General features: G+C 39.6%; 1 protein-coding gene across 2 annotated transcripts in view; it reads right to left on the reverse strand.

Annotated features, from left to right (window-relative positions):
• Window positions 1–1408: 1408 nt before the first annotated feature.
• The window catches only part of SPOCK1 (SPARC (osteonectin), cwcv and kazal like domains proteoglycan 1), a 566336-nt gene continuing 552992 nt past the window's right edge, over window positions 1409–14752 (reverse strand). For both annotated transcript variants that reach the window (XM_061151354.1, XM_061151353.1), the window contains 2 exons: window positions 5279–5416; window positions 1409–4850 (listed from right to left, as the gene is read on the reverse strand). In XM_061151354.1, coding sequence (XP_061007337.1) covers window positions 4660–4850; window positions 5279–5416 — 329 coding nt within the window. In that variant the 3' untranslated portion in view covers window positions 1409–4659. The remainder of the gene's footprint in view (window positions 4851–5278; window positions 5417–14752) is intronic.

Consider the following 14752-nt stretch of genomic DNA (forward strand, 5'->3'; position numbering starts at 1 on the left):
TATGAGCAGAACTGGCTGAACGAAAGGGTATACAGGAGACCTAAGAGGAATAGCCAGAGAGGTAAGATGAAATTCAGGGATTGATGGATATGGGAAACCAAGAAAGGCAGGTTTTGACAAGGCTGGAGTAGACCTTGGTGTCAACTGTGATATCCATCAACCCATACTGTAGCAGTTATTTGTCTTTTTCAAGGAGGCAACTTTACGGAGAAGGACCCTCGAGGTCTTATTCACTTCTGTATTCCTAGCACTGAATGTGGTGCCTGCCCATAATGGCATTCATCCATCAAACCCATATTAATCTATAGATCTATAAATCTCCTAATTAATCCATATAAGTCTAGTTGAATGAATAAATGTTGAAATCTTCCCCTTTCCTTGAATTAATTTATCAAAGTAAATCTCATAACCAACCCAGAATTTTGAGAGGTGCTGGGACCTTTTCACTCACACTATATAATTAGTATTCTTTTGGTCCTGGCCTTTTTAACAGACTGAGGTGGATTCCATGAAGGCACAACTTGAGGAGACATGTGGGGCTTGACTATAAATCTGCTGTTAAGAGGAATTTCAGAAGTGTCCACCAATGCCAGCTACTCTTTAATGTACCCTGTACCTACCCCAGAGGCTTCATATTGGCCATTGTTCTCCTGACATTAGTTATTTTGTGGATTTATGAAGCACCTTTCCGTGAACTGTCAATCTCTAAATTGTCTGTAAAATACGGTCCATTGGGTAAAGGATTAGAATTATTCATAAGATAGTTTCTACCTCAGTTGGTGCTGAAATTACTCACTCAGGGTATAATTAAGTCATAGATACATTGGCCTTCATGTGGATAAGGTGGAAAGGAAATAATTTCTGTTCCGATTGGGTGTTTTCTGATGTTTGACAAGCATATGGTGTGTTAATCCATGAACTGAGGAAAACTCAGAGTCCCTGTGAAGTTTTTTGGTTTTTGTTTCTTTTCTCCCAAGAGAACTGGAGAAGAACTGACTAGGGAGGAAAGGAATAAGAACTGAAAAAGCTTAAGGTTGTGAACAGGATGACAACAATGAAATCTGATGGATAAGGATGAAATAACAAAGTTGTAGCTTGAGAAAGAAGAAAGCAGCAAAAAGAGGGACTGGATGCTAAGATTCTAGGCTGAGCGGGCACAGGGCTTGGGTGTGCCAGCGTGTTCTGAGAGGGTCAGGTCAGGCTGCACCACCACGTGGTTGGCCTCCCTCCCATGTACAGAAGCCTTAACAGAGAGCCTTGCATTTACTTACCCCCTTGACTTGCCCAACTCTTCTGCAGAGATGATGTACGAACATGGCCTGGTGAGCGCACGTGCAAGCTAACAAGATACAAATGCTCAGACATTGCAGACAAATTAAAATTTATTGAGACAAACAAATGCACCTACTCAGGACTACAGTTAAGCATTTACTATTAACCAAAAGAGTCATGTTCACATTCCAGATAAGTCTACATGGGAAAGCATTCAGAATTTACTAGGTTTATCTACTTCACTATTTCATCTACAACAGGGACAACAAACTTGACACTCAGGAGTTGGTGGGCTCTCATTACATTGCTACACATGGAACAGAGACAGACATCAGTGACTTTGAGAAAAAGGTATAAAAAGACCAAAACCACCCACTGTAGAAAGGGCTCTTGTTTGTTACTGTACAGTGTGGTCAAGGTTAAAAACAAAACTGTAGATGGCATCCTGGGAAGAGGAGAGGGGCAGACCTGGACAGACATGTTGTCATTCACTGCTGGGTGTGGGAAGACGGGCATGAAGGAGGAAGAACTGGTTCAGTAGGAGGGAATTCCCTACCTTGCCTACAACATGCCTAGAATGTTGGCGGAAACAAAAAGACACTAATATGGTAGATAACTAACCATTGTGGAAGAAAATTGTGGGGCTTAACTTAGATGCTAAGGAAATGGTATCAAATTAAAGAACCATTTATAGAATAAAAATAAAACTATTCACTAAGGAGGTTCCAAAAATGAGTCGTTGAAGTTTCAACTCCATACCTGTCTACAATAAGGGAATGATTATCACAGTACTATATTTTTTAATCAAGATTTTGATGGATACTTTGTCACTATCTAAAGCACTCCTGCCAAGAAAAAAGAAAAGCAAAAATTCTTCTAAAGACAAAGTAACTAAAAAATCACATCTTTAGTACTTACGCAAAGTACCTTTGAAAAAAACTAATGCTGTCTTGCCAAAGTGAGGCATGAAAAGTGGCATTAATGTTGTTCCATTGATTTTGGGTTCCAGTCTTAGGAGGGCTTTTTATTTAATATTTTAATGAGTCAAAATATCTTCTTGGAATATCTCTGAAAATGAGCATCTCATTACCTTCCTGGGAATTGACTAGTGAGCACTCTTCTCCATCATTAAGTTAATGCTAAGGATCTTTAAGTGTCATCTTAATTTGACACTTGTCATAAGATAATTAGGCAAATTAAAATCAGTGGTTCACTCTGTTCCTAGAAGTTTCTCTAAGTGAAACCAATTTGTCGATTTTAATTCGTTCTCTTGTGCATTTTTCTAAGCTCAGAGGAGACAATAACAATGGTTTTCTCTGATGGCCTAGACTGAGATTTTTTTAATATGTCTCGATTCTTTTATATAAGTGATTATAATTTAGCTGCAATTAAGCACCTGTTTTTTCATAAATTATCATCTCAGAGTTTTGTTCAAGTGAGAAAAAAAATTGAAACAGAAGTGATGGAGTTGAGATCCCAATACAGAGCTTGTCTATGGTCACCTGATACCTAGGGTCCTGGCTGTACTCATGTCTTTCAGGCCAAACAAGTTCAGTGTATCAAGTAATTTCATGTCCCATCTCAGCCAACTCCAGGGATAAGGCAAGTGGGCCTGGCCAACGCAGGGATTTAAAAATACTAGTTTGAGGTGGGCTGGTAAAGTAGAAACAAATGGTCAGTTTGGAGTAGGGGTTGGTCAGCTACCACTATAATCATAGTTTGGCTGAATATATTTTTTGCCTGAGTTTGTGTGGTCTCCTTGTGGACTGGCTGGAGCGCAGGAAGGGAAGAAAACAAATGTGGGCCACAGAGCCTTGCTGGGTGGCTGGTGAGGAAGGTGGAAACCAGGTTGTACAGGAGCTTAAGGCCCATACTGAACTAAATGGGGCCACTTGGAAGACTACTCTTTGGTACTTGTATTGGGAGAAATCCTAAAGATTGTAGAGATGATGACCCTACAAAATTTGGAGATGGATTCTAATCAGGAGTTGACTTAGGGCAAAGAAATGCAATGGTGAAGGGTTTTCTTCAAGAGTCCCTTGACACATGTATGGGGGAGGGGATGAGGGCAGGATTAGCTCTTAAAAAATCCCACCCTGGCTTCCCATGTGCTGTTATAAAGTTCTTTCTGGGCCTCCATCTGAGATTGTTTACAAATGTTAAGTGATCAAAGAAAATCTGTAGAGCTTTTGTAGCCTCATTATGATGTGTGGATAGATAGGGGCAAAACTGAAAGATTGAGTTAAGGATGCAAAATTTTCTTCTGCTAAGGAACAGCAAGGATACTGTCTTCTTAGAGAGCAGGGGGTATGTGTACATGCCTTACAAAAAGCCCTTGAGTAGGTAGGGGAGAAAGGGGCCTGCCACAGACAGGACTGCCACAGCCCAAAGTGGGGTTGGAGCTGAAATGAGAGCAATGGCTTGTGAAGCTGCCCACGTGGGAGTCTCATGGCTTCTGCGAGGAAAGCGATTTAGGCAGACAGAGGCTTATCCAAATCAAAGAGGCTTCCAGTAACTCCGCCGCCGCAGATGGAAACAGCCTCCTCAGCCTGCAGGCTACAAGTGCCAACTGGTAGTGCAAAAAAAAGGACTTCGATACAGATTTGCTATTCCAGAAATGACGATCCAGGTCTGGACAAGCTGACAAATGTGTAATTGTTTTTCAAATAAATTTTTTAATAGATACCCAATGCCCCCCCCTTTTTTTCTGAGTGGTGTATACAGTGTCTTCTGTATATACTTACCTATTTATGCACATACAGACAGAAGTATCCAGATACCTTTTTTAATAAAGAAAATTGATTCCCCAAAGGGACTCTTGACTGAATTAAGGCTGTTATTTGTAGGAAGCCAGATCAAGTGAACTGAAAAACTGATTTGTAATAATAGACACCGGGGGTGGTGGGGGGTGGTGGGGGGTGGGTTGGGCAGGGGGGAAAAGGTACAGTGTGGTGTGTTTTCCACAACATCTACAGGACACAAGAAAAGCACTTAGACACGGTAAGGCTGGGAACCATGCTGTAATAACCACCCGTGTGGGTGACTGGAAAGGGTCTTTGACGTTTAGAGGGTGGGGGCTCCCTGCATTGTCAGAATCCCACATACATCACATGCTTGTTGTAAAAAAAACTCACAGAAGGGAAGGAGGCTCTCATTCAGCCAGCCATTCCCCTGTCTAAAAAACAAAGCACAACACCCTTCTTCCCACACGCCGTATGCAAAATCAGCATGATCCGGGAACAAGGAGTTGTCTTCCAAAACCCTAGCTTGGGTGGAGAGGGCGACGATGGAGAAGAGGCTGTGTGCTGTGGAGTCTTAGAGACAAATGCAGGAACAGGAAGTGACTTGCAATTCTGTGCAGACCTCGTGTCCTCCTCCATGTGGGGACTACCATATGTACCCGACCTCATCCTCTTTGTCGTCGTCCTCATCCTCGTCATCCTCCGTCACCGCCCGGGCATGCACCCGCGGCTTCCCCAGTCTGTCCTTGGGTCCCAGCTCCTGCTCATCCTCCAGGTCATCCAGCAGAACCACAGAGCCACCGCTGCCAAAGTCCCCCGAGGTCTCCTGCTCCTCCTCTGAAAGGAGGAAGAAGAGATGGGAGGTAAGTTTCTGCTTATGCCTCATGATCTCCTTAGTGGTAGGGCAAAACCATGCAGTTTACCTTTTGAACATGGAAGCATCCCCATTTACCTGGTAGGGACCACAAGCTTTAGTCTGTTAAAAGCTCTAGGGAGGTTTATCTTGAGAGTCACTCTTGGCCTGCAGCCAGTCCCTGACTGTCAAAAACTGCTGTCCAGTTCAATGGTCATGGTGAGCTCCTGTCACTCAAAAAACTAGCTATGCATCATCTCATGTGATTCCAGGTTCACTGTGTCTCCATTGTCAACTTGCTCACTGTAGACCACAGTGACCTCTTGAGATTCTTCTACCCAGATCTTCATACAGTGAGTACCTACGAGTCTCTAGAGGTCACTGAGGGGCAGGTGCAGAAGGCCTTACTCACCACAGTTCACAGCACCCTGTTTCCTGGAGCCGGCTAGCTCGTTGCCATATTTATCCACACACCAGCACTGCCCCGTGCTGCCGTGGCACTGTGTGGCTTTGTAATAGCCCTCCTCATTACACCGAGGGATGAATGCTCCTGGGGGAACAAAAGGTGCAGCTTGAATCAGAAAGTCAAAATTGCTCAGTTGTGTCTGACTCTTTGTGACCCCATGGACTATACAGTCCATGAAATTCTCTAGGCCAGAATACTGGAATGGATAGCCTTTCCCTTCTCCAAGGGATCTTCCCAACCCAGGGATCAAACCCAGGTCTCCCGCATTGCAGGAGGATTCTTTACCAGCTAAGTCACAAGGGAATCCCAAGAATACTGGAGTGGGTAGCCTATCCCTTCTCCAGTGGATCTTTCTGACCCAGAAATCAAACCCGGATCTCCTGCATTACAGGCAGACTCTTTACAAACTGAGCTTGAATCAGAGAAGTGCACAGATAGAGTTAATGCCTTCTAAAACAGACAACTCCTGTAGAAAAACATCTGCTTCTACTTTATTGATTATGCCAACACCTTTGACTATGTAGATCACAATGAACTGTGGAAAATTCGAGATGAGAATACCAGACCACCATACCTGCCTCTTGAGAAATCTGTATGCAGGTCAAGAAGCAACAGTTAGAACTGGACATGGAACAACAGACTGGTTCCAAATCGGGAAAGGAATACATCAAGGCTGTATATTGTCACCCTGCTTATTTAACTTATATGTAGAGTACATCATGAGAAATGCCAGGCTGGATGAAGCACAAGTCGGAATCAAGATTGCTGGGAGAAATATCAATAACCTCAGATATGCAGATGACACCATCCTTCTGGCAGAAAGAGGAGAGGAACTAAAGAGCCTCTTGATGAAAGTGAAAGAGGACAGTGAAAAAGCTGGCTTAAAGCTCAACATTCAAAAAACTAAGATCATGGCATTGGGTCCCATCACTTCATGGCAAAGAGATGGGGAAACAATGGAAACAGTGAGAGATTTTATTTTCTTGGGCTCCAAAACCACTGCAGATGGTGACTGCAGCCATGAAATTAAAAAATGCTTGCTCCTTGGAAGAAAAGCTATGACCAACCTAGACAGCATATTACAAAGCAGAGACATTACTTTGCTGACAAAGGTCCTTCTAGTCAAAGCTATGGTTTTTCCAGTAGTCATGTATGGATGTGAATTGGACTATAAAGAAAACTGAACACCAAAGAATTGATGCTTTTGAACTGTGGTGTTGGAGAAGACTCTTGAGAGTCCTTGGACTGCAAGGAGATCCAACCAGTCAATCCTAAAGGAAATTAGTCCTGAATATTCACTAGAAGGACTGATGCTGAAGCTGCAACTCCAGTACTTTGGCCACTTGATGTGAGGAACTGACTCATTTGAAAAGACCCTGATGCTGGGAAAGATTGAAGGCAGGAGGAGGAGGGGACAACACAGGATGAGATGATTGGATGCCATCACCGACTCGATGGACAGGAGTTTGAGCAAGCTCCAGGAGTTGGTGATGGACAGGGAAGCCTGGCGTGCTGCAGTCCATGGGGTCTCAAAGAGTCAGACATGACTGAGTAACAACTGAACTGAAGACAGACAAGAGGGTTCACACATTGGACAGTATTTGCTGTCGAGCCAGCAAGCAAGAATGGCATGCTTCATTATAACCTAGTGAAGTTTTCAGGGGCCTAGGACTTACTCAGGGTTAGAAAGGATTCCTTCTTTGATCATGAGTTCAACTTTTCCCTGTGCTTCTACTCTTATTTCAGAAGTTTTCCAAGTTTTATTGAAATATAATCAACATATAATTGGCATGGTCTTCCCAGGTGGTGCTAATGGTAAAGAATCCGCCTGCCAATACAGAAGACACAAGAGACATGGGTTCGACCCCTGAGTCAGGAAGATGCCCTGGAGGAGGAAATGGCAATCCACTCCAGTATTCTTGCCTGGGAAATTCCATGGACAGAGGAGCCTGGCAAGCTACAGTCCATGGGGCTGCATGGATTTGGACACAACTAAGCAAGTGAGCACACACACATACACATAATTGACATACAGCACTGTAGAAGATTAAGGTGTACAGTATAATGGTTTGACTTATATACTGTGAAATGATAAGCACAATAAATTTTGGTTACATCCAACATCTCATATAGAAAAAAAGTTTTTTTCCTTGTGAGAACTCTCAGGATTTACTGTCTTAACACTTTCATATCTACTATACTGCAGTGTTAACTATCAATATTGTGTTGTATGTTATATCTTCAATATTTATTTATCTCTTAACTGGAAGTTTGTACCTTTTGACCACCTTCATTCAATTCACCAACTGTCAATACCCTGCCTTGTTTATCACAAGTCTTATCTATTAATATTTCTTCATGAGTTTGTTTTAAGATTAGTCATACAAGTGACCATATGGTATTTTCTTTCTCTGACTTATTTCACTTAGGATAATGCTCTCAATATCCATCCATGTTGTCACAATTGGCAGAGTTTCCTTTATTTTTGATGGATGAGTGATATACTGTTATATACTTGCACACACATATACTTGCACGCACACACACACACACACACCAATGTATACACGTCTTTATCTATTCATCCATCGAAGAACACTAAGGTTGTTTTCATATCTTGGCTAATGTGAACATGAATGTGCAGATTTCTCTGTAGTATATTCATTTCCTTTGGATATATCCCCAGAAGTGAATTTCTGGATCATCTGCTGCTGCTGCTGCTAAGTCGCTTCAGTCGTGTCTGACTCTGTGCGACCCCATAGACAGCAGCTCACCAGGCTCCCCCGTCCCTGGAATTCTCCAGGCAAGAACACTGGAGTGGGTTGCCATTTCATTCTCCAAAGCATTAAAGTGAAAAGTGAAAATGAAGCCGCTCAGTCGTGTCCAACTCTTAGCGAGTCCGTGGACTGCAGCCCACCAGACTCCTCCATGGGATTTTCCAGGCAAGAGTATTGGAGTGGGGTGCCATTGCCTTCTCTACTGGATCATATAGTAGTTTTTTTTTTTTTTTTAATTTGGGGGGGAACCTCCATACTGTTTTATTCCCTTGTGGCTGTACCAATTTATAATCCCAGCAACAGTGCACAACAGTTCTGCTTTTCCCACATCCTTGCCAACATTTTTTATTCCTGTTATTCCTTTTTCACGATTCTCACAGGCAGAAGCTGATATCTTATTGTGGTTTTGGTTTTCATTTCCCTGGTGACTAGTGATGCTGAGCACCTTTTCATGTCCCTGTTGACTATTGCAAATTGTATCATCTGCAAACAAAGAAAATTTTACATATTCCTTTCCACCTTGGATGACTTATTTCTTGCCTGATTGCTCTGTCTAGGACTTCCAGTATTACATTGAATAGGAGTGGTGATACCTTTGTCTTTTTCTTGATCTTAAGAGGAAAAGCTTTAAACTTTCACCATTGAATAGGATGCTAGCTGTGGTTGTCGTATGTGGCCTTTATTAAATTGGGGTACATTGCTTTAATACATAATTTATTGAGGTTTGTATCATGAACAGATGTTCAGTTTTGTCAAATGGATTTACTCCATCTATTGAGATGATCATATAATATTTTTCTTTCATTCTATTAATGTGATGCATAACTTGGCTGATTTGTGTGTGTAGAACCATCATTACATCCCAGGAATAAATCCTACTTGATCATGGTAAATAATCCTTTTAATGTGATGCTTAATTTGGTTCACTAGTATTTTATTGAGAAATTTATTTTTGTGCATCTATATTCATCTGGGATATTGGCCTGTAGTTTCCTTGTAGTGTTTTTTCTGGCTTTAGTAACAAGGTAACTCTGGCTTTGTAAAATGAGTTTGGGAGTGTTCCTCCCCTCTGAAATTTTTTGGAAAGAGTTTGAGAATGATTGGTATTCTTTAAGTATCTGATGAAATTCACCAGGGAAGTTATCTGCTCTTGGTCCTTTCTCTCCTGAGAGACTTTTCATTATTGATTCAATCTCCTCACTTGTCTGTTCAGATTTTCTATTTCTTCCTGATTAAATAAAGTTTTTTTAATACTTGAGAGAATCATAGGATTTTTTTTAATCCTTTATATATTTCTAATGAGTGGCACAATTTAAAAAAAATACCTGTTTTCCTCGAATAAATACTACTTGGTCATGATGTATTGGATTTAATTTGCTAATCCTTTTATATCTGTGTTACTCAGTGATAGAGGTATATAATTTTGTTCATTTTCTGTATCAAAGCAACTCTTTTGTAAACTGATTCAGGTACTTTTCTTTTTCTATACTCCAGATGTTTTATATAAAATGAGAATTATCTCCATAAAGTATTCAGCTGTAGAAATATGTTGAGCCTAGTGCCTATTTTAGGAGGTGACAGTAGTATTTTGATTTAAATTAATTTGTCTTCTTAGTTTAGTTGAGTCTTCTTTTTCTTCATGACCCAAATGTGGTAATTCATAGTATCCTTTTCAGTCAAGTTTTCGTAATTGCTATGAGTCGGTTTATAGCAATGATTTTCAAAGTGTGGGCCCAGAAGCAGCTGCAGCATCAGTGGGAAATAGCTTAGAAAATTTTTGAGCCTACCCCAAACCTACTGAGTTAAAAACTTTGACAGTAGGGCCCAGAAAACTGTAATAAACTCTCCAAGTATTTCTGATGCACAGTGAAGTTTCAGAACCACACATTTATAGCATGCATCTCTATCTGTGGTTACAAGGCTTCCCAGGTGGCTCAGTGGTAAAAGAATCTGCCTGCCAATGCAGGAGTTGCAAGGGATATGGGTTCAATCCCAGGGTCAGGAAGATCCCCTGGAGAAGGAAATGGTAACCCACTCCAGTATTCCTGCCTGGAGAATCCCATGGACAGAAGAGCCTGGCAGGCTACAATCCATAGGATTGCAAAGAGTTGGACACAATTGAGCATGCACATGTGCATATCTGAGGTTACATCCCATTTTTAAACTCATGAGAGCATTTGAGACTTTCATGTTGTCAAAGGTTTGTCTATTTGATTTGTTTTTGCTTTAGTCTTAACTGTATTGTCCTTACCGTTTTATTTATTTGAAATTTTAGTGTTTGTTTTTTTTTCCAGAAATGCATTTGAAGCCATGAATGTTCCTCTAAGTTTCATTTTAGTTGCTTCTCTCTCTCTCTTTCTCTTTGGCACACAGTGCTTTCATTTTCATTCAGATCTAAATGTTTTGTATTTTTTCTTTATTCATTTTTGACTATTAAAAAAAATCTAGACATGTAAGATTGGATAATCTCTTTTTTGACTTCCACTTGTGGAGAATGAATATGATCTATGGTACTCTTTTGAGATATTTAGTTTTAGCTTTTTTTTCCTGTGACTCTATTTCTGCTTTTTATTTTTATTTTAATTGGAGGTTAATTACTTTACAATATTGTGGTGGTTTTTGCCATACATTCACATGAATCAGCCATGGGTGTACATGTGTTCCCCATCCTGACCTTCCCTCCCACCTCCCTCCCCATCCTATCCCTCAGGGTCATCCCAGTGTACCAGCCCTGAGCACCATCTCATGCATTGAACGTGAACTGGCAATCTATTTCACATATGATAATATACATGTTTCAATGCTATTCTCTCAAATCATCCCACCCTTGCCTTCTCCCACAGAGTCCAAAAGTCTGTTCTTTACATCTGTGTCTCTTTTGCTGTCTCATATATAGGGTCATTGTTACCATCTTCCTAAATTCCATATATATGCAATAATATATAGTATTGGTGTTTTTGTTTCTGACTTACTTCACTCTGTATAATAGGCTCCAGTTTCATCCACCTCATTAGAACTGATTCAAATGCATTCTTAATAGCTGAGTAATATTCCACTGTGTATATGTACCACAGCTTCCTTATCCATTCATCTGCTGATGGGCATCTAGCTTGCTTCCATGTCCTAGCTATTGTAAACAATGTTGCGATGAACACTGGGGTACATGTGTCTCTTTCAATTCTGGTTTCCTTGGTGTGTATGCCCAGCAGTGGGATTGCTGGGTCATATGGCAGTTCTATTTCCAGTTTTTTAAGGAATCTCACAGTGTTCTCCATAGTGGCTGTACTAGTTTGCATTCCTACCAACAGTGTAAGAGGGTTCCCTTTTCTCCACATCCTCTCCAGCATTTATTGCTTGTAGACTTTTGGATAGCAGCCATTCTGATTGGCGTATACCTCACTGAGGTTTTGATTTGCATTTCTCTGATAATGAGTGGTGTTGAGCATCTTTTCATGTGTTTGTTAGCCATCTGTATGTCTTCTTTGGAGAAATGTCTGTTTAGATCTTTGGCCCATTTTTTGATTGGGTCATTTATTTTTCTGGAATTGAGCTGCAGGAGTTGCTTGTATATTTTTGAGATTAATTCTTTGTCAGTTGCTTCATTTGCTATTATTTTCTCCCATTCTGAAGGTTGTCTTTTTACCTTGCTTATAGTTTCCTTCATTGTGCAAAAGCTTTTAAGTTAAGTTAGGTCCCATTTATTTATTTTTGCTTTTATTTCCATTACTCTGGGAGGTGGGTCATAGAGGATCCTGCTATGATTTACATCAGAGAGTGTTTTGCCTATGTTTTCCTCTAGGAGTTTTATAGTCTCCGGTCTTCCATTTAGATCTTTAATCCATTTTGAGTTTATTTTTATGTATGGTGTTAGAAAGTGTTCTAGGTTCATTCTTTTACAAGTGGTTGTCCAGTTTTCCCAGCATCACTTGTTAAAGAGATTGTCTTTTCTCCATTGTATATTCTTGCCTCCTTTGTCAAAGATAAGGTGTCCATAGGTGCGTGGATTTATCTCTGGGCTTTCTATTTTGTTCCATTGATCTATGTTTCTGTCTTTTGCCAGTACCATACTGTCTTGATGACTGTTGCTTTGTAGTACTAGCCTGAAGTCAGGCAGGTTGATTCCTCCAGTTCCACTCTTCCATCTCATGATTGCTTTGGCTATTCAAGGTTTTTGTATTTCCATACAAATTGTGAAATCATTTGTTCTAGTTCTCTGAAAAATACCATTGGTAGCTTGATAAGGATTGCATTGAATCTATAGATTGCTTTGGATCATATACTCATGTTCACTGTATTGATTCTTCTGATCCATGAACATGGTATATTTCCCCAACTATTTGTGTCATCTTTGATTTCTTTCATCAGTGTTTTTTAGTTTTCTATATATCATCCATGACAAATGTCATGTGTGTTTGAAAGACTATCTATTCTATGCCCGTGTACAAGAATACATATATTAAAATGCTAATAAATTATATTGTTCATTTCTCCTTTTGTCTTCTTGAACTATAAGTTCTCAAGAAGAGTTATATTCAAGTCTCTGAATAGGTTAGGTATGACAGTTCCTTCTTGCAGTTCTGTTATTTTTATGTGTGTTTCCTTTAAAAAAAATTTTATATTGGACTACAGTGGATTAACAATGTTGTGTTAGTTTCAGGTGTATAGTAAGGTGATTCAGTTATACATATGCATATGTCTGGATTCCCTGGTGGCTCAGACAATAAAGAGTCTGCCTGCAATGCAGGAGAAATGGGTTCAATCCCCGGGTCAAGAAGATCCCCTGGAGAAGGAAATGGCAACCCACTCCAGTAGTCTTGCCTGGAAAATCCCATGGACGGGGAGTCTGGCAGGCTACAGTCCAGAGGGTCATGAAGAGTCAGACATGACTTGAGTGACTTCACTCTTACTTATTCTTTTTGAAATTACTTTCCTATTTACTTTATTACAGACTATTGAAGTGTTCCCTGTGCTATACAGCAGATCTTTGTCCACTATCTATTTTAAATGTAGTAGTGTGTCTATGTCAACCCTACAATTTTCTTTCTATGTGTGATCTTGTCTGGTTTTTGTATTAGGGTGATGGTGGCCTCATGGATAGAGTTTGGGAGTGTTCCTTCCTTTGCAATTTTTGGGAAGAGTTTCAGGATAGGTGTCAGCTCTTTACAAAATATCTGAAAGAATTCACCTGTGAAGCCATTTGATCCTGGACTTTTGTTTGTTGGGAGTTTTTAAATCACAGTTTCAATTTCAGTGCTTATGATTAGTCTGTTCATATTTTCTATTTTTTCCTGGTTCAGTCTTGGAAGGTTGCATCTTTCTAAGAATTCACCCATTTCTTCTTTGTTGTCCATTTTATTGGTATATAGTTGCTTGTTGCTGTCTATTATGATCTTTTGTATTTCTGTGGTGTTCATTGTAACTTCTCCTTTTATATTTCTAAATTCATTGAGTCCTCTCCCTTTTTTTCATGATAAATCTGGCTAAAAGTTTATCAATTTTGTTCATTTTTTCAAAGAATCAGCTTTTAGTTCCATTGATCTTTTCTATTGTTTTCTCTATTTCATTTATTTCAGCTCTGATCTTTATGGTTTCTTTCTGTCTACTAAGTTTGAGTTTTGTTCATTCTTCTTTCTCTAGTTGCTTCAGGCATAAGGTTAGGTTGTTTATTTGGGGTTTTTCTTGTTTTGTGAGGTAAGATTGCATTGCTATAAACTTTCCTCTTAAAACTGCTTTTTTGCTGTGTCTCATAGGTTTTAGATGGTCATGTTTTCATTGTGACTTGTCTCTAGGTTTTTTTTAAATCTCTTGTTTGATTTCTTCAGTTATCCATTGCTTTAGTAGCATATTGTTTAGCTGCCACATATTTGTGTTTTTACAGTGTTTTTCTTTTAGTTGATTTCTAATCTCACAGCATTGTGGTCAGAAAAGATGCTTGATATGATTTGAGTTTTCTTAACTTTACCAAGGCTTGCTTTGTGGCCCAGCATGTGATTAATCCTGGAGAATGTTCCATGTGCATTTGAAAACAATGTGTATTCTGCTGCTTTTAGATGGAATGTTCTATAAACAAAGTCCATCTGGTCTAATGTATCATCCAAGGTTTGTGTTTCCTTATTGATTTTGTGTCTGGATCACCTGTTAAAGTCCCTTACTTTCAGTGTATCACTATCAATTTCTCCTTTTATGGCTATTAATATTTGCCTTATATATTGCAGTGCTCCTCTGCTGGGTGCATATATAGTTACATTATAATGTTACATTTTGTTTTAAAATTATAGGTATACCTGTTGAGACATAGTAATAGTATAGTAAAAGAAACATTTCAGCAAGATAATATTACATTGTTCTCTTAAGAACTGAAAACAAAGTAGGCAGCTTTTAATAGTCTGTCTCATAATAAATGAGTTTGGCCCATTCACATTTATTGTGATTACAGATATGCTTGTTTTTATATCTACCACTGTACTTTGTGTTTCCTATCTTCCCTCGTTCCTTCTTTTTGTTGAAATGATCAAATTTTCTTTTTTCCATGGTTTTCCCTCATACATTTAAAAACTATATATTCTTTTTCCAATATTTTTATTGTTACCTTAAAATACAGAGAGAAGTATATTTTCCCTAATAAGCTCTAAAGTTAATCTGT

This window comes from Dama dama, chromosome 9 (assembly GCF_033118175.1).
Source record: "Dama dama isolate Ldn47 chromosome 9, ASM3311817v1, whole genome shotgun sequence".
Taxonomy (NCBI): domain Eukaryota; kingdom Metazoa; phylum Chordata; class Mammalia; order Artiodactyla; family Cervidae; genus Dama; species Dama dama.